The 27159-nt window shown below is 44.5% G+C and overlaps 1 protein-coding gene across 5 annotated transcripts; it reads left to right on the plus strand.

Annotated features, from left to right (window-relative positions):
- The first annotated feature begins 2184 nt into the window (after positions 1-2184).
- dot1l (DOT1-like histone H3K79 methyltransferase) lies at positions 2185-25955 on the plus strand. 5 transcript variants are annotated; one of them, XR_014597328.1, is made up of 29 exons: positions 2185-2547; positions 8177-8220; positions 8316-8390; positions 9236-9299; positions 9596-9824; positions 10307-10401; positions 10674-10736; positions 10818-10873; positions 11167-11246; positions 11965-12033; positions 12126-12232; positions 13076-13117; positions 13199-13294; positions 13888-14110; positions 14217-14330; positions 14568-14659; positions 14795-14896; positions 15141-15278; positions 15486-15611; positions 15826-16262; positions 16374-16464; positions 16559-16708; positions 17166-17208; positions 17702-18315; positions 18442-18647; positions 18874-18947; positions 19030-19719; positions 20732-22162; positions 22221-25955. XR_014597328.1 is itself a non-coding variant. In XM_084012211.1 (28 exons), the coding sequence occupies exons 1-28, from the start codon at positions 2467-2469 to the stop codon at positions 21373-21375; spliced, it is 4845 nt and encodes a 1614-aa protein (XP_083868337.1). In that variant the 5' UTR covers positions 2185-2466; the 3' UTR covers positions 21376-25955. The 5 variants fall into 5 exon arrangements, 3 of the variants coding, with proteins under 3 accessions (XP_083868337.1, XP_083868339.1, XP_083868338.1); XR_014597329.1 differs by having other exon boundaries at positions 20732-21492; positions 21629-25955; XM_084012211.1 differs by having other exon boundaries at positions 20732-25955.
- Positions 25956-27159: the final 1204 nt, after the last annotated feature.

Below are 27159 nucleotides of genomic sequence, written 5' to 3' on the forward strand. Positions count from 1 at the left end.
AGTCTATCACAGGGAGACATGTAGAGACAGACGGGTAACCAGTCTATCACAGGGAGACAGGTAGAGACAGACAGGTAACCAGTCTATCACAGGGAGACATGTAGAGACAGACAGGTAACCAGTCTATCACAGGGAGACAGGCAGAGACAGACAGGTAACCAGTCTATCACAGGGAGACATGTAGAGACAGACAGGTAACCAGTCTATCACAGAGAGACATGTAGAGACAGACAGGTAACCAGTCTATCACAGGGGGACATGTAGAGACAGACAGGTAACCAGTCTATCACAGGGAGACATGTAGAGACAGACAGGTAACCAGTCTATCACAGGGAGACAGGCAGAGACAGACAGGTAACCAGTCTATCACAGGGAGACATGTAGAGACAGACAACATCCTGCATGTCTTTGGACTGTGGGAGGAAGCCGGAGAACCCGGAGAGAACCCACGCTTACACGGGGAGAACATGCAAACTCCACACAGAAGGAACCCGAACCCGACCTGGGAATCGAACCCGGGACAGTGCTACCCACTACACCACCGTGCTGCTAAAGCCAACAATGATAACCATTTCTATTTTATGCTACGTCATGCTTCTCTACATTTATCCGACAGCTTTAGTTTCTACTTTACACATTCAGATTCTTTATTAAACAAAACATGATAAAATACAGAATAAATCAGCTGCTTCCATCATGTGGCTTTTGACCCTTCATTAAAGGGATCTAATTGGGGTTCAAATGTATTTTAAAGCGTATTACACTCCTGATTAATATCTGAGAACAGAGCACCAGCAGTAAACTCTGAGCCAGCCCACACACAGCCAGACAGTTTTACCTATCACACACACGTGTAATCCACATTAATAACCATGTGCATGTCATAAGGACGTGCTGGTTCTAGGACCCAGGTGTTGTGAATAAGTGAATCAGTTTATTTAGAAAGCAGAAAAACTCAGTTTACAGATGCAGATAATCTGAAAGTGTCATTTGTACTATAATGTATGATGTCTAACAATGTGTATTCAATGACTGACAACGTATATTAAAGTGGAATTCAGCAAATAGCCACTCTCGTGATGACACATCGTAATGTTTAATCAGTTATAAAAAACATTTGTATTAATTTAAAGGCTTGTTTAAGGAATTTTGAATTAATTTCTCTGAATAGAAAACAAAAACGGGCTAAGACAGGCGTATCTAGCCCGTTTTTAAGTAAACCTTTACTACTGTCTATGTTTTTTTTTGGACCATGGTTAAGCTTGTCAAATACAGACTTATTTTTAGAAAAACAACATGACTGTTATTTTTATATTGCATTTATCTATGCAATAGCTTTTAGGGGTGCTGGGCTATTTTAACAACCAAAATACAACAGACCCCCCCAACCGCGTCATGGTATGGTATGATCCACTTTCTCTGTCTCCCACCTGTCCCGTTATACCTCATTATGTTTTAATTTTAATACAATTTCATTTGTAGTAGTTTGTAAAAACCAAGTGATGTTTTTTTTTGCTCAGCATTGAAGTAAGATTTACTATTAATACTATACTATATACTATACTATATAAAATTTACTATAAATACTTTCCCACATGGTTCTTTTATAAATACTTTCAGAAATGGATATTTTATAAATACTTCCACACATGGTTATTTTATAATACTTCCACACATGGTTATTTTATAATACTTTCACCCATGGTTATTTTATAAATACTTCCACACATGGTTATTTTATAATACTTTCACCCATGGTTATTTTATAAATACTGTCACACATGGTTATTTTATAATACTTTAACCCATGGTTACTTTATAAATACTTTAACACATGGTTATTTTATAATACTGTCACCCATGGTTATTTTATAAATACTTTAACACATTGTTATTTTATAAATACTTTAACACATTGTTATTTTATAAATACTTCCACCCATGGTCATTTTATAAATACTGTCACCCATGGTTATTTTATAAATAGTCCCACACATGGTTATTTCCGTACTGAGCTGCGGGGAAACAGTCGTGATGTTAACGCTGCCCTCGCGCGCCGTGGGACGGTGCGCGCTCGTGCTCGGCGTCGCTGGCCGCACGCTCCGGATCACGATGCCCCTGTGACGTCAGCGTCCCCTCTGCTACCGGTGGCCCCCTGCCATATTTATTCATGCCGGGCAAGATGGCGGCGGTACGGACGATGTGTTATTGCCAGTGGACATAAACAGGCATTTTATTCAAAATACGAACCCTAGTCGGATACGCTCGTGCACGCGAGTGTTCGCCGCGCGACGGTTGTCGACGTCTTTTTGATTTTACGCGTTTTCCACGTTTTCTCTTTCCTCCCCCATACCCCCCCCCCCACCCCCCGACGAAATGTTCACGTTGTAGCTCGCTCGCTAACCGACCAGCTGGCTAACAGAGAGCAGCCACTAGCTAGCTACCACAGCCGCCGTGACGCGTAGAATGGGAGAAAAGCTGGAGCTGAAGCTGAAGTCGCCGGTTGGAGCGGAACCCGCTGGCTACCCGTGGCCGTTGCCAGTATACGTAAGTGTTGGAACCTCCAAAGTCACCCGTTACGGGTTTACATTTGTGTCTCTTTGTCTTTTGTTAGCTAGCTCTTTGCTAGCATTCTTGGTGCTAGCCGATGAGCCGCGGACGCGCTCGTCCGGAGAATCAGGTCACACGGGTCGGGGACGGTGACACGAACACGGCGTGTCAGCGAGCTCGGCCGACGTTTTAGCCCCTAAATACAAACACACGGGACGTTACGTTACATCCGAGTAACGCGTTACTAGGTAGGAAGCCACACATTCACACCCGAGAGGCTTGTTTTGAAATTGGAGCGACTTAAAAACAGACCTCCCTCCACGCTCAGTTAGCCCCTTTATTTTATTATTTTACCCCAAAGTGTGTCGGTGGTTATGATCCGTCATCTACCCAACTGAAACGTCACGTACGTAAACGGGAGGGGGGGCGGGGGGTCAGGGGTCATACGCGTTTTTCTCCGCTGAGATCAAACACAAATAAAGCGACGTAAAGATTGCGTGAACTCTGTGAGGTCTGCAGGCACGTGAACTGTCTCGTATTGCATTCCTCGAGTGCTCTCTCTGTGTGTGTGTGTGTGTGTGTGTGTGTGTGTGTGTGTGTGTGTTTTATCTAATGCCATTCCGATGATTGAGACCAGCTGGCTGTGTTTTGCTTGTTTGAGCTCCACACAGTCATCTGATCTCTGATCTGTCAGTTCTCTGGGCAGCGCAAAGTATTTTTTGCCTCTCTCTCTCCCTCTCTCTCTGTCTCTCTCTCTCTGTACAGTAGTGTGTTTCCATGTGAAATGCTGTCAGCAGTCAGTGGCTCGCTGCGATTGGCTAGTTTGAAGTCGAACGGAAAGGGAAGCGGTTGCGAGTTCTGTGGTCTTTTCAGTGACGTATAGTCAACTTTTTATATTGTGCTTCTCGTTTATAGTAATTGCTGTGAGGCTGACTGGAAGATGAAGAAAAAGCTGCGTTTCTTAGAACGTCTGAGTATTTTCTTTCTGTACATCTCATCTATCTCCTCCCACACACTTAGCCTGCAAGTCTGGTTATTTCACTTCCAGCTATGAGTTGTTTGTTTGTTGAGGTTCGAGTAACGCAGGCGGGAGTTACGTGCTGATGTAATCAGCCGCTCCTTTTCAGCTTGGGTTGACGGAGTTGACTCTCCCCTTTCACACCAGGCCACAATCTGATAACGCTTACAGTTCCTCCTCCCAAAATGTCTTGCCTCACCCATTTACGCTCGTAAAAAGGACGAAGACGAGAGCAAGTGTGTCAGGAATTTATGCTGTTTGGATGTAAACTGTTGACCTGCATGATGGCTTTTTATACTGGGCCGTGATGTCATGCGTTGAATTAGAAACAGCTGATAGTGCTGCATGGGGAGTTCTGCAATATGGAGCCGGTTTTCTCCTCTTATGTCCATATGGACAACTCTACAGGGAGGGGGATATAAGACTCCTCTTCAGCAATGCTATATGAATTGAATTTGAAAATGCATGCCTGTGTCTTGTTTTTTTCTTTTCTCCAGTCCATGTTTAAACTGCTGGCTGGTAACAACAGATCCTCACACCACGCAGATTAATTCTTCGCTCCCACAGAGCATGAACACAGTGCTGTCTGTGTTGTGATACACACAACATGGCCGTTGAACATGCTGTTGCAATACACAGCATGCTTTTACTCCCAATCCAGCCCCCGGATTGAAGCCCAATAAAAATACTATTTTCTTTCTTTTGCCCTGTGTGTGTGTGTGTGTGTGTGTGTCTCTATATCTCCCTCCCCGTCTCATGAAATCCCACATCTGTGCATCTAAATGCTTCCATATGAAGAGCACCTCTGGTTGGGTGCAGCTATTTGTCCATCTGGTTCTGGGTGTGGGTACTAAGCGGGCCTACATAGCATTTAAAAGACGCCGCTGCTGCTTAAGTACCGCAGAATGTCTTTGGCTTCGTTCTCACCTGCGAACTTCACCTAATTATTCACAAGGCTGCAATTACTGTTAATTGCACGTCGAGACGGCTCCTCTGGAAAGCAGCACGCATGTAAACATCAGGTTCTGTGCACACATTTCTCCCCCCTCCACAAATCTGTGTTTAAAAGACAGCGCAGGTATATTTTGTGTTATATGACGCTGTTTGTGTGAGTAAGAGCATTACAAGTGTGTAAGTGTCACGCCTGCCTTTAGTCATTAGTTCTCGTAGGTGGCTTAGATGCACGTAGTGGAGAAGCACATAGCGTAAAACCCCTACACCCACGACGGGTCACACTGATGTAAGAAGAGATTGACTGAGGAGGTGTAGAAAGGAGGAGTCGTGTATGCGTCAGTATCCCCACAGTGGGGAGAGAGAGGAGTGTCTCCTTTTTTTTCTTTTTGTCTGACTGGCTTTCAGACGGTGTTTATTTTTAGCAGCAGCTCTGCACTGGTGTTGCTGTGTGCAGTCCCCCCCTCCTCCCGCATTCTCATTCGCTCGCTCACACTGGCTCTTTCATATACTTGCACACCTTTTACACCGTCCTTCGAACACTGCATGTTTTAAATGACAAGTGAGGATTAGAAGGTCACGCTGCTTGTTAGCAACGCAGCTTGATAATGTAGCTGTAGCTGAAAGATTTCCCCGTGTTGCCGTCCATATTCGAGCCCGAGCTTGGGCGGAAGTTTGCGTAGTAGTGGCGGGCCGTATTGAGCGGGAAGCCGGGAGCGGTTAGCTGCGTCTGCTGTGCCAGCCCTCAAAACAGCTGACAAATACCAGGCTTCCCCTCCTCTCCCTGCCCATCTCGCTTTCCACAGTTTCAAGCTCTTCTCACTTTCACTTTTCCTTTTTTCCCCCCTCTGAGTTCTCCTCCTACTCCTGTTTTCCCCTCTTTTCGTTCCCTCTGCCAGAGGCTCTTCTTGGCAGTGTGCTGGAGAAGGAGGCAGAAAGTGGGTCAGTGGGTCAGCTCAGGCAACAGGCTCGGGCTGGCTGCTCCGGTTGTAACTTGATTCCTGTTACTTCCACAGAGCTGCTCAGCACACCCCGCTAAACGCACTATAGATTCCCCACATGGGATCAATATAAGTCTAATCCCATCTTATTTTATTAACCCTTTTGTTTTAGACAAAAGGGCCATTTTGAACCAGATTCATTTAAACCTTAGACGTTGTTAAGAATAGTATGATCTGAGCCCAAAGGAATGTAATTGACGGCACCAATTTCCTGCAGGTTAGTTGCTCTAAATGAAATGAAAATTATTACTTAAAGGAAGGTTTAACTTCACATTAAACCCCCCACCCCCATAGCAGACTGATCTCATGAAGTAGCGTATCTATGACACGCCAACTCGTGTGCCACTATGGCGTGTTATCACTACGCACAATCGCCTTTTGGCGTGTTTATCAACGCCTAACCCTAGAGGGCGCTGACAAACACGCGGATGTGATGGGTCGTTTCACTAGAGGGCGCTGACAAACACGCGGATGTGTTGGGTCATTTCGCTCAAAACGTACACATACACGCGGATAGCTCGAATTGCATACAGATAACACGCCACAGGCAGTGGCGTGTATATTTACAAAAAGTCATGATGCCCATAGATACATTTTTGCTGTTTAGGAGGGACATACGATATTTAGGGGGAGATAGCTGGTCAATAATAATAATACATTTTATTTAAAGGCGCCTTACTGGTCACTCAGGGACACCATACATACATAAAATACATTTTAAAAGAAACAATCAAAGAACAAACAGTATAAAGTGACAATGTGGTGAAACAATGTAATAATAATGATAATAAATAATAAAGCAATTGACGTCAGATGGAATAGGCCTTTTTAAACGGATATGTTTTGAGTTGTGGTCAACAGTAGCTATGCCACATAGAAGTCACATTCCAGTCATGCCCACGTTATGCAAGGATGTTTAGGGACACTAGTATGTAGGAATATTCAAATAGACCATTTTTAGAATAGCTGAAAAAACATTTTATATGTTGCATGTTTGCCAAAACTGCATGGGATTGTCAAAATGTGGGGACGCCTGATAAGGGGAGACTTGTTAATTTTGATGTTTGGAGCGTTATTGAGCCTCCTTCCTTCCTGACGAGAAGGAAACAAGTTACCCAGTTTCCCATGATGCCGTGTTTTTTCTCTAGTTTTAAATCTGAGCGTGCGACAGCCTCTGAAGGACAGTAATGCCTGCCGAGGACGCCGGCGTCCTGGGGGAGTTTAAGAGGTTAATGCTGTCTGTCAGACGCGTTGATTTTAGGGCAAACAAGCGCTACGAGGCAGATTAGGATTTATTGTTCAGACACTCTGAATCGTTCTGTTAAAGTTCCAGAGATTTGCCATTTACAGATAAAATGCAGTAGAGATCATTTAACTGTTGGGAGACCACGCTTGCATTATTGTCCCAAAAAGGGAAGCTATAGCATTATTACTTTCAAGTTTTAGTTTTGTCTGCCAACTATAATATTCTAGATAAAGGTTTGTTTTACACTGTTAGCATCACATCAAAACATTAGATCAATTCAGCCTTTTTATTCATAAAGTGTGTTGATGCAGAAACTGACACATCTGTGAATGAACAGGCTTACATAATAGAGGTTAAGAGTCTGTTTCATTCAGAGTGTATGCATTGTAAACACTGGGCTCCTGAGTAGCAGGAAGATGATTCTGTATTCATGTTGTATCTGCATGAATCAGACGTAATAGTTGTGTTGGTCGTTGTACTGTGATCACATGAAGCTGGAAGTTATTCCAGTTTTACTCTTTACATTCAACTCTGCTCACCATAGATTACATCTAAGCATAGCAGGAAGAGAAACGGTCTGCAAGGAAACAGTTATTCAAATACATGGACATAGTAATAAACTATTTATATAGCACCCTTTATCACATAAAGTATGGAATTCTGTATACATTTCTTATCTGGGACATTTCGATAAGCCTTTATGGCAGTAGAAAATAAAAGTAAAGTTTTAGTTTCGGCTAAAGTTTAAGTAAATGGTAAAGCACAAATTGAAAAATAATGATTGTGTCAATCTAAACTAGATGTAGACAGAATTGCATGGAATCTTATTCTTATTTTTTTAAATTTAAATCTTGGTGATACAGATGTGTGATGTGAATGTATGGGGGATATACTACCTACTTTTAACTCCCCTTCCCCCTTATGATGTTAGAGAAAACATCGATTTTTTATAAATTGTATCCAGATTTTGACAAATCCCACGGAATTCTGCGTTTCCAGTTGATTTCATTCTGATTGTCGGATTCCGTGATTTCGTCGGCGGTTTCGCATCATCAGGCCCTCGTTTAGTGTCTAGCTCAAGGACACTCAACGACATGCATATATATCGTCCTGCCAACCTCACGTTTAAAGGACGACCACACAACCCACTGAGCCACAGCCACCCTTTTTTTTTTTTTTGCTCTTTACACTCAGTTGCCAGTTTATTAGGCACACTGCGATTAAACCAAGGCAGTGCAATAAAGCAGTCCTGCAGTAAACCCAATCCTCATACGGCCTATAATGTTCCCTTTTTGTCTAGACTGTTTTTGAGAGGTGATTAAACTTTATGGTCATCTTGGAGGCAGCAGTTTGTGGTGGTGTTGAATTGAACGGGTCATTTCATATTTTGTTCTCCCCGTCTATTTTCAGGATAAACACCATGATGCTGCTCATGAAATCATCGAGACCATTCGGTACGTGACCTTTCCTCCCTCTGACTCAGCTGCCACAGCCGGCTGTGTAAGTGACTGTAAGATTTAAATGACGGGTTTGTGTGGGTTTTCTCTAGGTGGGTGTGTGAGGAGATCCCAGACCTCAAACTGGCGATGGAAAACTACGTACTCATTGACTACGACACCAAGAGGTGAGCTCAGGGTCAAAATCTGTGTTTGTCACATCGACGCTGAAAAATCATAAACAAGTTAGAAAACAAATCTCTGAAGATTATGATTATCTGATGATCTAACAGTCTGAAACTAAAATCTAAGTATGTTACAACAATAATGTCACAAACATTTAAGTGGAGTATGACCTCGATGTCGATGCCGACAATCAATAATGGCCTGAAATAACCACTATTGCTGATTTGTGTCCCAGATACAACATCCTGTCTGAGTTCATAACATCACCCAGAGGTGTTCGGTGAATTTCATTGAGCTGTATTCAGTGTGAATAGCAAGCCACACATCGGCTGGTTTATTACAGTGATATGAACCCAAAATAAACTCCTTTTTTCTGATTTAAATTGCAATAAACGGATAAAAAGGATGCCAAAATAACTTCATAATGACGACAATTTGGAAAATGTCCAAAGTCATGATTTGTTAAGACTGTCTGCAAGACGATAAGCAAACAACTTTTAAAATGCTTGTTTTCTGAATGGAGTTCGGCTCGATCGAGCTAGGCTATGCTAACACTGTAGCTGCTCCAGAAACACTTAAAATGATGTAATCTAGGCTTAAATTCAGCAGCAGCCATGTTGTTTATACCATAAACTGGTTTGTACACACAGTTTGATTGGCTCTCTGTAGTAATGTGAGGTTCTATTGAAGAGCTCGACTTCATGTCACAGCGTCACAAAAGTTGAAATATTTCAACAAAGCAGCTGCAGAAAATTTGCTTTGCGTTTGATGTGAACAAACCTTTTGGACGGGAGGTTGGATTTCATCTAACATTACATTTTTTTGTATTTTTTTGTTCCTCCTGTAGCTTCGAGAGTATGCAGAGACTTTGTGACAAGTACAACAGGGCCATCGACAGCATTCACCAGCTGGTGAGTCTGCATGTGTGAATGCTTTTTAGTGCTCTGCAGGTGAAGTGAATGCTTTTGTATCTGTAATGATTTTTACTTGTGGTTATTAAGAAGATCTCTCATAAGCTCTGATGCTATCTGGCCCACGTTTGTGTCCAAAATTCTCTTATTGATGGATTTCATTTCTAAAAATACACCTAGTGTCTTCTTTCATCTATCTTTGAAAGGCCAGCACATGGATACCACTGAGTGGGGGAAGTCTTGGTGCTTTGTCCTGAGTGTTGAGTGTGAATAAATGTATAACTCCACCTTCATAGTGGAAAGGGACCACCCAGCCCATGAAGCTGAACAAACGTCCTTCCAACGGGCTGCTGAGACACATCCTGCAGCAGGTGTACAACCACTCGGTCACCGACCCGGAGAAGCTGAACAACTATGAGCCGTTCTCCCCCGAGGTGTACGGGGAGACCTCTTTCGACCTGGTGGCTCAGATCATCGATGAGATGGAAATGATGGAAGACGACACCTTCGTTGACCTCGGCAGTGGTTAGTCAGCTGTTATTCTGGGACATAGTAGTGCAAACCCGAAGACAACAGTGTTAACGTGGGCATTGGAGAGACGAGTGTCGGGGTTATCAGAGTTGGTTATGTTGGATTACAGAAAATGTAGCTTAGAGTTCATCTAAAATACGTCACGGCTATATATTTAGCTGATTTTCATTTTGATGTGACCGCTTAATGTTTTATTTATCTGAAAGGTCCTTTCCATAATCTAATCTAATAACAAGCGGAGCCTCTCAGTGGCAAAAACAAGCACTTTCAGTAGACGTGACTTGAATGGGAGATGTGATTATAGTCATTTATGCCACTTTCTCGCTCAAATGAATTCAAACTTGTCACCTAGATACAAAATCCTGAAAACAATCGGGTGCAAGTTGACCTTTAGGTCATAAACAATGAGACTGTATTGACAGCCTTCGTGTCTTTGTCTGCTGTAAGATGTGAACCTGTTGTTTCCTTATTTGCAGGAGTGGGCCAGGTTGTGCTGCAGGTTGCAGCAGCAACCAACTGTAAACACTACTACGGGGTAGAGAAAGCAGACATTCCAGCTACGTATGCAGAGGTAACCGCACAAATATCACCAGAGGTGGTATTCAATTAAAGAGAGCAGAGAAAAAAGCCACGGCAACGTGTCAAAAAATCCCAGCTTCCTCGTCGTCGTGGTGAAATGACGCAGTGTTGGCTCGGGGCAAATCACAGCCGGAGTGGGAAGGTTTTTCTGCTGTGTGGTGTCCGAATCCCCGGTTCACATTTCATCCTCTCATCATTACCCTGAAGCAGCACACCAACACCGGCATTTTGATTGGATATTAATATTCCCGTTCTTTCTCTCAGAGCATGGATAAAGAGTTTAAAAAGTGGATGAAATGGTACGGGAAGAAACACGGGGAGTACACAGTGAGTTGAGTCATCATCACGCACACTTTCAAAAACCTTTCTTTAGGATTCTTTAGCATGCCTGCTCTTTGTTTGTTTCAGCTGGAGAGAGGAGACTTTCTGTCTGAAGAATGGAAGGAAAGGATTGCCAACACAAGGTGCCCTACCTAACCGGGTCACGGCGACACACTTCCCATTCACTTGTCCAATTAGACCATTTAGAAGTTGAATTTATACACTTAGTGAAAAATAGAACGCCCAGGTTCAGTTCTGTAACGACGGCTACCATTGTGAAACTGTTGTTATCCAGATAAAGAGCATCATACTGGGGACTCTATGTGACAGCTTTAGAAGGAAGTTAGCAATCATTGTGTAATTGTGTGAAAACAAATCTCTCTCATTCACTGCCGACTGTAGATCTAAACTATTTCTTTCTCCGTCTGTCTTGCAGTATTATTTTTGTGAATAACTTTGCCTTTGGTCCAGAGGTAGATCACCAGCTGAAGGAGCGCTTTGCTAACATGAAGGAAGGTCGGTATTTTTCAGCTCACCACAGTTGTTGTTTTTTTTATACCGCTGCTTGTGGATTATAGTTTGTGTTTAGCCAAAGAGTTTCCAAACCACAGTGGATCAACTTTCACATAAACATGCATGAATTTTCAACGGAACATTTCTGACCGTGGGCTCCGTCAGCCAGAAGAGCCGTCAATGAAAACTGTATCTATGCCTATGAAAAGCCAAAGCAGCCCGATGTGATGGAAATATGGGATTCTCATTCTATTGGTCCATTAAAATCCATAAAATGTCATTGTATGAGTTCCATGGCAGAACCACAACATTTTTTATGCCTCGGGAGTAAAAAGGATCAAAGGTTGACGTATAAATAAACAGCAGAGGCTAATAGCCTCATAACTTTTAGTTTTCTTGATCACATCAAAGCCTTTTATTATAGCTCTCAGAGTGACCTCACTGGTTAAACATTTATTGGTGATTAAAATAAAAATGTCTGATAGTATGCAGTAGCCAACTCTTTGCACGCGGCCTTTGACCTCACGGCCACACTGTGCTACTTGCTTCCCAGTGTGAAATACTTAAAATGACGTAATGAATGCATCCTCTAATCGGGATATTATATTTCCTTTGTGTTCAGCCATAGGAGCTACTGTCTGTGTCCACTGTACAGCATCTAGAAGGTATCCTCAGAACATGTATTTACTGCTTTTGTTTTGTCTTTATTTTATTTCCACAGGTGCAAAAATTGTATCATCCAAGCCTTTTGCACCATTAAATTTTAGAATTAACAGTCGAAACTTGAGTGGTAAGTACCAGTATAATTAAAAATCAGATTTCAGTGTCCCATGCTTCCTTTGAGGTGCATCTGACATGTTTTTCTTCTTCTCTGTCCTGCAGATATTGGCACAATAATGCGTGTAGTGGAGCTTTCTCCACTGAGGGGCTCCGTGTCCTGGACTGGAAAACCAGTTTCCTACTACCTGCATACCATAGACCGCACCATAGTAAGCAACGACGCTCAAAGTGCAGCAGAGACTAGAAGGTTTATCAGACTTTGACAAATCAATAAAGTTGTAAATGACTGCTGAAGCAGCACAAACACACCGTGACCCTAAACTCGAGTAACGGGCTGCCTCGATAACAGCTGGTGTTGTCTTAATGAGTAGTCGGTCCCAGGAGCAGCAATCTTAGGAGAGAACACGGAGGGTATCACAAGTGTATTGGTTCACACTGATGAGTGTGTGTCGCTCTAATAATTGGTTGAAATAGCTCGTCAGTGTGGATCCCAGTGAGAGAGCTGGCCGGCTGCCTAAAAAGTGGGAGTGACAGCCTTGTTTGCGTTGCCGCCTGAAGTTGCTGCTCTCTCCTCGCTGGTGATCAACGACGGAGTAGATGGTGAACGGGTCCCAATGTGTATTTGACTATATTGTTCGGTCAAAAGCTTCCATTGAAAGTAGGGTTTGTGTGCATCAAAGGAAACGACTGGTCAGTATCTGCATAATTATGTCATAATCCAAAAACATCCCAGGAGGACAAATATAACAGTAACCACTACAAGATTGATTATATTCCCAAAATCATAGTTTGCTTTAAAAATAGTTACATGTGTATTTCTAGATCCAGTGAGAGACATTATAACTATTATATTAATATTATGACATTATTTAATGACACATATGTAAACGGTACAGGCTGTACTTGATTAAAGAAAACAATTGTATTCACAATGACATTTCTGAAATGTTGCTGTTGGTGAAAGCTCAACAGTTATTGGAACTAAACTGGAATGTAAACACTTCCAAATAATAATATTCTCATAACATTATTTTCCTTGTCCTGTTTTTCAGCTTGAAAACTATTTTGCTAGTCTCAAAAATCCTAAACTCAGGGTAAGTCATGTTGCATCGACGTCATTCACTGTACTGGCGAAGGTTTCTGTATCAAACGATTACATTGCTTCACCTCATCAGGAGGAGCAAGAGGCAGCCAGGCGACGTCAGCAGAAGGATACGAAGGACAGTAAAAGCAATAGCACCACACCCACGAAACCTAAAGAACCAAACAAGGTAGGAAACGTCCAGGTGTACAAGACGACTCCTAGGACCAGTTAGATGGGGTTAAATATGAATTAAGTGCATGGCCTTGGAATACTTTTTTTCTGTCTACATGCACATGTTTACCACATCATTAGTGTATTTGTCCTTTTTCTGCATCCTGTTTGGATTCAATCATAATAAATCAACATAAGCCATGTTTTAAAGTGTAATTTCAGCTCACGCTCCCTTTCATTATCTCCACATCATGACAGTTAAATTACTTTAATTTTGGAAATGAGACAACACACTTAATACGGCACGTCGGCATCCTCTTTCTGTGCCGCGGTGTTATCTGTTACACATTTGTTTTTCATTGTGAGGAAATGGACGTGTGGCGTGAGAGCGTGTGAATCGGTGCTTAAGAGTTGGCAGCCCCCGCCAAGTTACACGCTCACGTAAAGCATATGCTCGCAGGATTTCAAGCCTTGAAGTGCATTACCCTTTCCTACGTTGCCATTTTATCCCTGAAATGTTTGGTTTATATATAACTTAACACAGCGAGACCGGCCCTCCGTGCTATCTGTCTGAATATGTCCATGTGTGTTTGTCCGTGCCCGTTACAGCAGGACTCCTGCGGCGAGGAGGAGCGTCCTAGCTTGGTGACCGTGGTCAAGCCCACCGCCAAACCCCGCAGAGCCCGACTCCTGCCCAAAGGTCGCAAGTTGAACAACAAGAAACGTGGCCGACCCAAGAAAGCTGCCCCGGCTGTGGAGAAGAAGAACAAGAAGAACCAGAGCGCCTTGGATCTGCTGCATGCAAAGACCCTTTCTGCAGCGCCCCCTCAGGGTCAGAGGGCACACATGCACAGAATACACCTCATATTACAGAAAGGACTAGTGCTGTACATCTACGCTACGTATGGCTGAGAAACCTGTGCTTGTTGTGTCTACAGATGCATACAGACCGCCTCAGAGTCCCTTCTACCAGCTACCTCCCAAGGTCCAGCACTATCCCTCGAGTCAACTGCTTCTGAGCCCGACCCCCCCTGGTCTGCAGCAACTGCTTGGTGAGCTGATCAAGACTTTCTACCTGGCTTGTTCAAAGACGTCGTGCTTATTGTACCAGACTGTCTGATCTCGATGAAAATTTAATGCAACAGAGAGACACATGACCTGGTCAGATGACGCTCAGGATTTTGAGTTCTTAAACATTTCGTCTGCTTGAATGTAGCATAAGTCTGCATGCAAGACGACCTGACTATTATATTTATATCCTGCGTCTTTTGCCCCCTTTTTTTTTACAGATAACATCAAAGTTCAATACCTCCAGTTTATGACCTACATGAAGACTCCTCAGTACCGCTCCAATCTGCAGCAGCTTTTAGAACAAGAGAAGGTAATAAGCAACGCCTTGGTGAACATTACTGATTTTCTACAGCAGCTATTTCCCTGCCAACACGTACCTCAACACATAAATATTTTTTTTTGTCGTTTGCATTCCCCCCAACCTCTCTTCTTCTTGTGTCTCTAGCAAAAACACAGGGACCTGTCGGGGCAGGCGGAGCAGCTCCACTCTGTTTGTCAGTCTCACAAGGACAAGATCAAAGGTCTCTTTCAGACCAAACTCGACGAGGTGGGAACGGCTGCTTTATTGCTTTATAATGAATAAAGTACAACATGTGGACTCGGATTTGTAATTAAATACAGCTTTATGAAGGACAACCTGACTAGTTTGTCAGAGTATATCCCATTCCCACATCATATTAAGCTCCTCTCTGTTATGTGCAACCTTGAAATCCCTTTTTACACACATGCATCAAATATTCAGTTTTTTGGCACCGTCTTCCTACTTATCTGCATGTCTGTTTGATGATCAGCTGGGGGTGAAAGCCTTGACTGTGGAGGACCTGCTGCAGGCCCAGAAGGAGATCTCGGCCCACAACCGTCAGCTGAAAGAGCAGACTAAGCAGCTCGAAAGAGACATGGCCTTGCTCAGAGACCACAGCCTGCTACTGGTGAGACCTGAGGGCTTGCTCCTATGTGTTTGTAGCCTCCAGCATCATTCCCCCGCTGGTTCACACCTGTCACCATTCCTGCTGCTCTGCATTTGTGTAACGGCGCTTCAAATCCCAGTTCAGTTGCAGTCAAGCCAATATGAACTTATATCTCACTTTCCCATAGAGGATACATAACAGCAAGTGTGCACGTCTGTTGTTTTCTAGCTGAAGTCTCGGTGTGAAGAGCTGAAGCTGGATTGGGGCTCTTTGTGTCTGGAGACTTTGCTGAAGGAGAAGCAGGCGCTACGTCGGCAAATCTCTGAGAAACAGAGACACTGCTTGGAGCTGCAGGTACACAGGCCGCCTCCTTCATTTGTTAGATTCTTTACTCCCTTCCACCTCTTGTGATGTTGAGATATTCAAAGGAATTCTGTCACCTCATCTGGATAACATGCAGCATTCAGGAAGCCTTGATGAATTGCTGTCACAACCATGTTCCAAGTCCTATCTGCATTGTTGCAGGATGTTTTCTAGTGTAACGGCTCCCCCTGGTGTATGCTTGTAGATCAGCATTGTGGAGCTGGAGAAAAGTCAGAGGCAGCAGGAGCTGCTTCAGCTCAAGTCCTACAGCCCCTGTGACGGCTCCCCCTACAGGAAGAGCCTGGAATCGCGCTCTTCCACAGAAATGGACCCCTCTAAGCTTGGCCTGTCCTCGGCGCCGGCCCTGAATGGCGTCAGCCCGGAGTTGTCCATCAATGGCACCAGCTCGCCGTGTTTTGACCGGGCCAGCACCAAGGGGGAGCTCCTTTCTCGCTACCTGCCCATTTCTCCGGACCACGAGATTGTACAAGCCGCCATCCCCGACGCCCGGCAGAGACCGCCAAGCTCCTCCTACGCTCTTCCTGATTATACGCGCTTCTCCCCTGCCAAGATTGCCTTGCGGAGGCACCTTAACCAGGACCCCTCTGCTCACCTGAGAGGTCCAGGGCTGACCATGCACAGGTTGGTTGGCACTAAAAGCACCCACATGTTGTTCACGTGCACATGTTGTGCAACGGACGGCTAGCTAATCAAGCTACAAGCTACATTTACCTTTTCCTTGTTGTTTTTCAGGGAACTGGGAGGCGTTAACTCTCCGCTCGGAGCCAAACTGAACTGCCCCTCACCCGGTGCATCTGATGCCCTGAATAAAGGTTTAGAGAGGGTAAATGTTGCCGATGCATTTTCACTGTTGATCTGTCTGTATGTTCTCTACCTTCCTTGCAACTCTCACTGTTCGTCCCTTTGTTCCCTCATAGGGTGGCAAGGAGAGGAGCCCATCTGTTCAGGGTGACAACAGCATTACGAGCCTTCCAATAAGCATCCCCCTGAGCACTGTCCACCCCAGTAAACTCCCAGTCAGCATCCCTCTGGCGAGCGTGGTGCTGCCCAGTCGCGTTGAGAGACTGGTGAGTACGTCCACTGCTCCAGATGTCATGTGTTCACTTGTGAAGAATTATTTGGATGTGTAGACGGTCAGGTTCTAGTTGTTAGTAAGTAAGTATTAATTTGTTTCTATATATTTTGTTCTACAGTCATTTTTGTTGGGTCCAAGAATACTGTCTCTAATTAATGACCATAATGTTTCCATTTTTTAAAATTTGGGAATGAACTGGGAATGAATCCCCAGTTGGTTAAGTCCTGAGCTGACTAGCTCGGTTACATGGCATCTGATGTGCTTCAATAACTAACACACGATAAACATAAGCATTTAATTGTAAACCAATTGTGGCATCTTCTGGAATGTCGAGTCAGTTTTTTTTCAATTTCATAAGTTATAATAGCTAAAATGAATTATTATATCTTATTTCATTTGTATTCGTTTTAGTTTAAAATGATAATCCTGGTCTTCATTCATAATTTCAGAGAAGTACTCCGAGTCCTGTGTCTCAGGCAGGTCAGACCAATGGTAAGAATTACCCATCAACCACTTACTGAATTATCCACATGTTTAAAGATGGAGCGATACTTTTAGACATCGACTCAATACTGACTCGGATATCTGGATTTGGTATCCGTGACGATGCATCGATCTGGCATCAGATACTATGATCTTAATAAACAACCAAGTACATTTATATCTATGTATTTATTTTTGCTTTACAAAGAACGTCCAGGTTGCCTTACACATAAAGGAATGAACCCAGTCACTTCCAAAGAGTTTTTATTTTAGATTTATTTTTAAAAAAAAACACTATTATCAGTTCTCAGTACCGACCAAAGCCCAGATATGGGTCTCAAGATCGGGACTGAAAAAGTCAGAATGGTGCATCTCTAATGATATGCACTGTTTTTTATCATAGATGCTTATTTATTACAAATATTGCATTCAGTCCTTTTTGTTTTCTGTTTTATAATTGACTGTTCTGTGCATCTGTAACCCTTGTTTGGCCTCTGTTTAGGATACTCATCCAGCTCAGGGCTGTTGAATGGAGGTCCCCATCCTGAGGACCACAATGGTGCTTCTTCATCACCTCCACCGCATCCCAACACCTCTTTGACCGGACCAATGGGCAGAGGAGGTCCCATCCAGAGCCCACCACTCAGCACCGGAGGGGTGCTCCAGTATGCCGACGGACCCCCCAGGATTCTTCCAGAAGACGGACAGGATCGCCAAGGCGGCGAATCCGACACGGAGCCTCAGGACAATGAACTGCGAAGGAGGATCTTTTTCTCTTCTTCCTCCTCGTCATCCTCGTCTTCCTCTTCATCGGGCAGCGGAGGCAGCGCGTCCGGAGGAGCCCGCCTCCACCATCACACTGGCAACAAGCAGGGATACCACAGTAACCATGGAAACCACCACCACCAGTCCCCCGGCACTCAGCACACGCCCGCGCACATGTCGTCATCGCACTCCTCTCACGGCCTCGGCTCTCAGGAGGGACGCAAGCGGGGGAGAAGGAAACGCAGCTCCACGGCGGCCATGGCAGCCAGCGGATCCCCGAAGAGGAGGTCATTCCCCGGACTCGGCTCCAACAACCACTCCTCAGGGTCGCCACTCAACATCAACTCCATGGTGAGTCACCACAAACACCTGGCGCGATATGATATACTCACATATCACATAATTAGATTGCCGTCACATTATTCAACACCTGTTTTTCATTGCAAAGTGTCACCTGCGCGTACGTCGTCCCAACAGGTGAACAACATCAACCAGCCTCTGGAGATCTCTGCCATCTCCTCCCCAGAACAATCAAGCCGCAGCCCCAGTGGGCCCGACCTGGACCAGCCTCCCATCTTGAAGAGAGAGCGCCCCCTGGAGCTCAACGGCAACGGCCGATACTCCTCTGCCCCCAGCTCCGACGACGAGGACTCAGGATACCCGGCCGACAGCTCCAGTTCACGGTAATACAGTCATCCTAATGTGAAGAGAACAGTAACAGGAATGTCCTTTCCTTGATGACTTTGTTGGTCTATTCTTCCCTTTTTTCTGAAGTCTTCTGGGTTGTTTAGTAACCAGGTGACCAATTACAACAATGACCTCATGCCTTTTGATTGCTTTGGCTCTGTTGCAGATATTATAAGGATCCAACTCATTTAGCTTTTGTTGATGTTCATTGTTTTCCTCTAGAATTGAAAGAAAGATTGCCACTATCTCCTTGGAGAGCAGAGATGGACCAGGTAGACAGGGAGATGGTGAAAGAGGTAAGCGAAGAGAATGTCATTTTTGAATAAAACCTTTCACTTGGGCTACTTGCCAACCCGTTGTTCTCTCTTCCTCCACTAGCCAGGAAGTCTGGCAGCAGCAGTGGTAACAGCACCGGCAGTGAAGCCTCCTCTTCGTCTTCCTTGTCCTCCAACAGCAAGTGGAAATCCACCTTTTCACCCATATCCGACCCCAAGCAACCCAACTCTGAGCTGAGACAGGGGGGCTCTCCGTTTGGCATGGGGGGGTCAAGCCGGGGCACAGACTCAGATTCTGACCACAAACAGCAGCATCAGCAGGTGAGGAAAGGGAGTGACGGAGAGTCGTCCAGCTACATGAACCCCAACCCCTTCCTGAGTCAGGAGGCAGGGCCCCGGGGCAGCGGCGGCGGTGGTGGTAGCTCCCAGGGAGGCGGTGGTTCAGACCAACGCCAGACCCTCCAGAAACAGAAGGCCCCCCGAGACTGGGAGATGAAGACGAGCGGCAGCCTGGCCAGTCAGAACCTCTTCATATCTGCTGCCGCCAGCACTGGTGGAGGCATTCTGAGTGGGAAGGTGGGGGGCAGTCCAGTAGCAGTTTCCTCAACCACGGGATCCTCTGTGGGGCAGTACCTGGGTTCTCAGTTCCCACTTGGTGGGACCTCAGTCTTACAGTCCTTGTTCGGGGCCCAGACAGGTGGATCCACGGTGAGTGGCACCCCGAGGCTCGTCAACGGACATTCTTCCCTGGGAAGCTTCTCCAGTGCGGGTCTGGCAGGGGGAGCGGCTGGAGGTGAGCATTGTGATGATAAACTGATCATGTGATGAGGTCGTAGTCTTAGCCGGGGGTCGTCTTGATAAAGAATAGAGTCCGTGGGAATGGGCCTGCTAATAGAGCCAGGTAAGTGGAGGTCTGCTGTCTTTGTCTGCCTCACTGACGGTTCGACTGACCGACTGACTGAAAGGGCTGCACCATCATGGCTGAAATGATAAGCATATTGATCATATTTCAGTAAACGGAGCACTGCTTTCACTTAATGTTGTGCTGCATTCCTGCTCGTGTACGATTCTTGGCTTAAAAAAATAAATAAAATAAGGTTCTTCGCCTGAATTCAGTGCGTTTTATAATCGACAGAGAGCTTCTACTCTGGACTTTGTCACCAGCTCCCGTTAAAACATTCACATGCATCCACAGGTGAACCAAAACATCTCTATCGCCCCCTGGTGGCTGGTTGTTACTTTGATATGCAGTTTTCTACGAGCGACGCGTGCTTTTTAAACGTCAATTTAGCAGTCGATCGTGTTAAAGTGACCAAATTCCTTGTGCAGCCCTACTGACTGACTCTCTGCCGCCTCGCTTCCACACGGACGGGCTGTCTGAATGCTGCTGTTGGAAACACCCTCGGAAAATGAGTGAATGTTTAACAAAAATGTTGAAAAATCGGACCCAACGATTTGTCTTGAAACCTGACCATGTTTTGACATAACTATTACATTACTGTGTTGTCATTTTCTGTGGGTGTATCTGTTGGAGTCGTTTGTCAGAGTCAGTTCACTTAAAAGCCAAAAAAAAAACAATTTCATGAAGAGTGCAATCCTAAATTGGGCAATCATTGGGTTTTGCTGCAGTCACAGTGGACTGACTCTGTTTGCTTTCTGTGTGCTTGTCTAAGACTTGCTTGGCGCTATGCACAACCCGGCTCAGCCCTCGCTTCTCTCTTTGTCCCCCTCCTTCTCGCTCTCTTTGCAACTTTTATCTGCCCTCTCCTCCCCCCCTCCCTCCATTTCTGCTGTATGCTTTGCAGGTATATTTCACCACGTGGTTCCCACAGTGTCCTCCCATCAGTTTGGGGTGACACTGCCCACCTCTGGAGGCCTCAGCTCTCTGCTCAGTCTCTCCTCTTCCTCTGCCTCCTCCCAAACCCAGCAGCAGCAGCAGCACGCCACTCCCCAACCAGCCTCCACGCGCCTGGCCTCCTTGTCCTCCCCGCTCCCCCTGTCCCTGTCCCAGGCCCAGCACAGCCGCACCCAGTCAGTCCTGCACAGCCCCTCTCCTGCCACGCTCACGCTGCCCCCTCCCCCGCCGCTGCACAGCGCCTCCTCCTCAGCATCCACGCACTCTGACGGCCCCACGCCGTCATCCCGGTCAGAGTCCCTCCACGCCTCCCGTCTGTCCCACCCGTCGCTCCACCACCAGAGAGCACCGTCATCCCTCTCCTCCTCTAGCTCCGCCTCCGCTTCTGTCTCTGCTGCCGCCCCCGCTTCCCTCTCCTCCTCCTCTCTGTCCACCTCCTCCTCCTCGTCTCGCCCGTTCGCAGTGCACTACTCCCCTCGGCTGCCCCCTCCACCACAGGCCGGTAGCTCAGGTGGTGGCGGGGGCATGTGGAGGACTCAGGGCATGCACGGTACCTACACCACCTCCCAGCTCCCCGGCTCCCGACCGAGATAGGGTTTGGGGGTGAGGGGAACAGGGGTGGAGGGGGTGGAGGTGGGAAGAGCGAAGGGCAATCAGAAGGTGGAGAGAAAGAGACTGGTAGGGAGTGAGCTGTTGTTCTGATTGAACAAGGTAAGTCCATTCTTGGGTTTTAGATTTAGCAGTCGTGCTGAAAAAGTGAAAGGTTTCATGTTGTTCATGTAGAAACCATAGAAACGCTGTTTAAAAACACTCAATGTCTGTTTTTCTGTCTTCTTTGACGTTTCAGGTAATTGTTGAAAACTACCTCAAAAAGTAAATAAACTATGCAAATGTCCAGGTGTGGACTAAGGCACTCTCCTCACTCACTGGTGCTCCAAAACCGTCTGCACTACCCAACCGCCTCCAAGACCGGCTTCTGTACTGGGATCAGAGACACACACACACACACACACACACACACACACACACACACTAACCACCACTATGGTCGCCTTGAGCAGAATTCATAGGTACTGGTCATGTTCATGTGTGGGGTGTTAAACATAGTTTTACAAAGATGACATCAGTACTCGCTTCCTGCTCAGCACTGAATGAACTGAAATATCAAGATGTCTGGTTTGAATTAAAGGTGCTCAATAGTACGATGCTCTTTTTTTTTTTTTGTCTTAGTCACTATTGTAATAACTCGCGAAAAATAATCTGTTTTAATGATTTCATGTAACATTTAATGATGGATTGAAGCACATAGTGCACCTTTTTTGATCTGAATCTCATTTGTGTCGCGTTCCCTCCAAAGTTTCACTTTGTAATGAACTTGCATGTTCTCACACACATGCACACACACACACACACACACACACACACACACACACTCTCAGGCACACGCACACACACACACACTCAGGCACACACACACACACACTCAGGCACACACACACACACAGACCAGTTCGTTGAACTCTGCTCGGATGTCATGCAGTCTCACCTCTCTGCATGCACGCTCTCTTATCTCTTGTTTTCTTTCTTCTGTGAAATTCAATGTTTGTTGCAACATATTTGAGTCTGAAACAAGATGAGGAACTTGGTATTTTGGTCTAACTTCACACTGGATGATAAAGATACAGTTACTCATGTAGCAGGAGATGTGCCGGTCCTGGCTGGTGTGTTGACGCCCCTTAAACTCTGAGTGTGTTGATGATTTACAATATTTTCAAGTTTAACAGAGTTAAAAAAAAAAAATGTTTATTTAATGTTAAGTCTTTATTTAAAAGCAAAGTGGTGTTAAAAAAAAAAGAAGAAAAAAAGTGAAATTTTCTTTGCTGTTATCTTGAGCAAAACCATTTAAGTTGACATAATGAAAATAATTCTTCAGGCATGACTGTTTGTCTTTAAATATCCAATATATAACATATCAGTGACGGTTGCTTTGTTCACTTCAAAACTGTGACAGTAATCAGGCATAATTAATATTTAATTAAAGTCTCTAAATGAATTCATGTACGTTTCAACACAGCAAAGTTATGATGTCAGCCTTATTTTGAAAATATGGTGAATTAGCAACATTTCAGCCGGTGCCAATAATGCCAAGCCGAGTACATTTTCAGTTTATACACACACACACACACACACACACACACACACACACACACACACACACACACACACCCATGAAATGAATTTAATGAGATGGTGCTATCATCAGCCACTTTCTGTATTTATTGTTGTCATTTTCTTCCTCCGTCGTTTTTTGGTAAATCACACTACTACGTGGGAACTCAGCCGAAATCTTCTTACAGCAGGAATTTGTAACTCTTCTTAAGCTAAACGTATTTCATATTTATCTCTGCTGTCGGGAAATGCAAAGGTTTCAAGCAGGTTCAAGCAAATGTCAAGGACTTTAAAATGTGGACACGTGTCTGTGGAGCTACACTGCATCTGATGGTCGATATGAACACACACACACACTCATGCATGCCAATCCTCACACACACACACACACACACACACACACTGAGAAACATCGAACCACAACAAACTACTGGACTCTCTTCACACCTTTTTTTTTTTGTTTGCTTCCTTTTTAATTGTGTAATTTTATTTTTATTTGTAAACAATGTTTGTACTGTGAATGTGATTCATTCTCCAGCTGTATAGTTGTGTATAATTTAGATTATTGTATTTATGCCGTCTGTCTCTCCATTTGCCTTTTTGTTTTTCTTTGTTTTTATCCGTGTGTGTGTGTGTGTGTGTGTGTGTGTGTGTGTGTGTGTGTGTGTGTGTGTGTGTGTGTGTGTGTGTGTGTGTGTGTGTGTGTGTGTGTGTGTGTGTGTGTGTGTGTGTGTGTGTGTGTGTGTGTGTGTGTGTGTGTGTCACAGTCTGAAAACAGTGGTGCTACATTTGGACTGTACCTGATCTTATTTATTCTGTGGTGAAAACATCAATAACACAATCAGATACTTGGTGCTGTACACGGGGACATTTGTAACGCCGTTTTCTGGCCTTTCCTTTTCTCATATTTAATACGCTATTATATGTATCGATCCTTTGAATGCCTCATGTACACGTTTAGACGCCACCCTTTTCGATAAATCCACTCTGCAACGACACCAGTTCCAAACGTTAGTCACCCCCTGACCCTTGACCCCCTGCTTTGCTCTCGGGAGCGAGCTGCTCGTCCGTTTGTGAACAAGACACACTGTTTTTGTACATACGTTTTTTTCCTTGTATATCTGTCCATCAAACAGAAAGGTTTATAAGATATGTATCTATATACAGTTTATATATATATATATATATATAAGTATTGATATATATATTATATAAGTGAATAGAGGTGCTTTGGCTCTGGCATTGTGACCTAAAACTCAGCCTGTAAAACAGGAGGCTTGAAGCCGAGGAGAGTGAAGCTTTGCCTCCACAGGACTTCACACGGCGCCCCCTCGTGGTAGATGTAGAGACTGAAACGCTGCGTGTTTAACAACGGTGCTGTAGCTTGAACGCAACTCAACCCGGCACCAGAGCTGTCCTCGCTTTTTACCGGGTGTTTCTATTTTCTTTTTATTCCCTTTTTAGCAATCCAGATCCTGCAGGAAAAAAATGGTGCTTCTCTTTCCAAACAACGGAAACTCCAATATTACAAGCTAAATCTTCACTGGTGCATACAAACTAAACCTCTCTCTCACACACACACACATACACACACACACACACTGTCGTTAGACATGTGACGTGACCCGTCACTGATGTGTTTCAGTGTGAGGGGAGGCAGAGCGGCCTGTTTGTGCTTATTGATCCTCCATCGCCGGTGCGTTTCTGAGGGAAGATTCGACTAATAATCAAAGCTTTATTGTAAACTGTCCTGTGAGCACTCGAGGCGTGTCTCTCTCACCTGCGAGTGTTTTCAGGTGAGAAGCAGATAGAAGATGATTAGAGAGTGTAGTCCGTTCGTTACCAGCACTGAGAGGTCTTTTGTAATTATTGTTGATGCTGTTTTTTTATTTTCTTATTCTTGGGTGTTTGATACAATTGCAGTTACATGTTTATGCTTTTAATGGTGTCCTCAGATTCCTGTCGGTTTTTAATACTACTAGTCAGACAGACAGCACGGTGCTCTCCTTCACTTAAAACAAGGAAATTGCAGCTATTGATAAATACTACTCTTCTCCTGTTGTGCTGCAGGGTTTTCTGCTTTTTAATAATCTTTCGACACACGCTCGCCCGGCCGCTTTTCATGGCGGTCCGGTTTAACCTGCGGAATTTGTTCTTAACCTGGAGGGGCGGAGGTGTGTGTGTGCATGTGAGGATGGATTTGTGAGGGATAGCATGACATATGATCATTAGATTCCAACACTTTATTTATATATCTATATAAATCATATATATAGATCTACATCTCCAGCCAGCGGGATGAGGTGCTGTTATTCAGGTTCTTCGATGCAAGAGCATGATGTGAATGAAAGCTTCTATGCAGTTCTCCAGCTTCCTCCATCCTGGTACATTATTGATAATCCGTGAGAGCTTTGCAGCTGAGGCCGTTTACTCTAAATCCTGCCAAAGGTCTTAACTCAGGAACTTCCCAGATGGCTTGAAGTGATGTAACTGCTGCATGTCACAGACTTCCTCACCATCTCGCGGCTCGATTAAGTCCCTTTCTAACTAACTCAGGACCAGGACCAAACCCTCAGTGAAGCGTTTCCAGTAAACTAAAGGAAAAATCTCCTCAGATTCATTCTCACCTGTGGCATGCATCCGCCGTCCTCCAGTGAAATCCAGCTTTATGAAGCTTTACGAGTCTGTCTAATCTCCGGACGCTGTGAAATGGCTACGACTTTCAGCATCTTCCTCATCTCACAAATGCCTCCGTCTAGATTTCTCCACGAAGGAGGTCCGCTGAGCTCCCGTCTGTGCGGTGGTCTCTGCTGGGTGAAGGTTGGAGGTGCAATAACAGCAAACCTACTTTCCAAAAAGGCCCGGGGGTTTTAATGACTTGTTACTGTTGGTGTTGGTGCTTTTATCCTAAGATGTTACAATGAAACAAATGGAATTCATGTTTTGTTTTTTTCTCTCCCCCCATGCGTTTTATGATTATTAATAATAAAAAAATGTTTCATATATTTGAATTAATTTTGTTGTGTGTAGTGGCGTTTATCTCTAATCCTATTCTTTAACACTTCATAGCAGATTACTGCAAGTTAACATGAAATAATTAGTGAAAAATGTCTTCAAACAGCAAAAATATCTCCACCATATTGATGTTACATCAGAAATTATTTTTGCTTTTCCATAAATAGCCAGACATCCTGGGATCATAATTCAGAGGAATATGTGCTCTTTTTGTGCCAAAATAATTTTAAAAATAAGACTCTTTTACTGAGTTCCGTTTGTTTTTAGCTGCAGCAGATTATGGATGTATGTTTCTTATTCAAATGCTGTACAAATCATTTTTATTTAAACTTTATTAAAACAGGAAATCTCACTGAGACTTGAAGTATCCTTCTCAAGACACCTGGTTGTTTATACAACACATTTACAGACCAAATATAGCACACAAATCATGAAAGTGATGAATAACAAGCGCAGACCCCCGATCCTCCCAGAGTTCTTAGAAGCAGCAGCCCTGATTCCCACAGAGCAGACGTACAGGAAGTAACCTCACATCAACACCAGGGCGACGATGTACCTGCCAAGAAATGTTCCACAAATGACATGGAAAACATGTTGCGTCCCATTAGAGAATAATGGACCGTTCTTGTCGTTCCCCACCGGAGATTTGTGAAGCTCAAGAATGAGCCTTGGCGTTATCTCTTGGGATACAGCGCTGCTAACAGCCTGAGACCTTGACCGTCTGCAAAACAAGCCTGCAGCTGTGAGAGCAGCGATGGGAGTGATGGCTCTTTGAAAGGAATCAGATCTCATGGAGACTCAGGACTTTGTTCACTGTTTCTTTCTGTCTTCCCCCCCAGAGCAGATAAATTACCCACAGTGCAACCTGCAGCGGGACGTTTCGTTCAGCCCGATCAGAACATTCCCAATGCTGCTGAGACCTTTCTGTTCTAGGACCAGAGCTGCAGGTCATGTGTTTCTGATGGCCGACCCGGAAGTTAGCGTTGATTCCCTTGACAACAAGCCGATGGGATTTTGTGGATTATTGCAGAAAATTAAGCTCTAAAGTACTGACACGTTGAACAGCTTCATGAATTAACGTAAACTACCACAAGGCAGGCTAGTCAGTGTGAGGACATTTTTGTAGTCCCTTAAACGCTTCAAAATTCACAATTTCTATCTAGAAATTAGAAGAAGAAAAGGAAGAGAGCTGCT

This window comes from Eutrigla gurnardus, assembly GCF_963514095.1.
Source record: "Eutrigla gurnardus genome assembly, chromosome: 6".
NCBI classification, from domain to species: Eukaryota; Metazoa; Chordata; class Actinopteri; order Perciformes; family Triglidae; genus Eutrigla; species Eutrigla gurnardus.

Excerpts from the sequence above, each read along its gene's own strand:
- dot1l (XM_084012211.1), top strand. The coding sequence starts at position 2,467 with ATGGGAGAAAAGCTGGAGCTGAAGCTGAAGTCGCCGGTTGGAGCGGAA. Across the intron at positions 13,118-13,198 it reads TCAAAAATCCTAAACTCAGG|GAGGAGCAAGAGGCAGCCAG; the intron begins GTAAGTCATGTT and ends TCACCTCATCAG. Across the intron at positions 16,263-16,373 it reads CCAGGGCTGACCATGCACAG|GGAACTGGGAGGCGTTAACT; the intron begins GTTGGTTGGCAC and ends GTTGTTTTTCAG.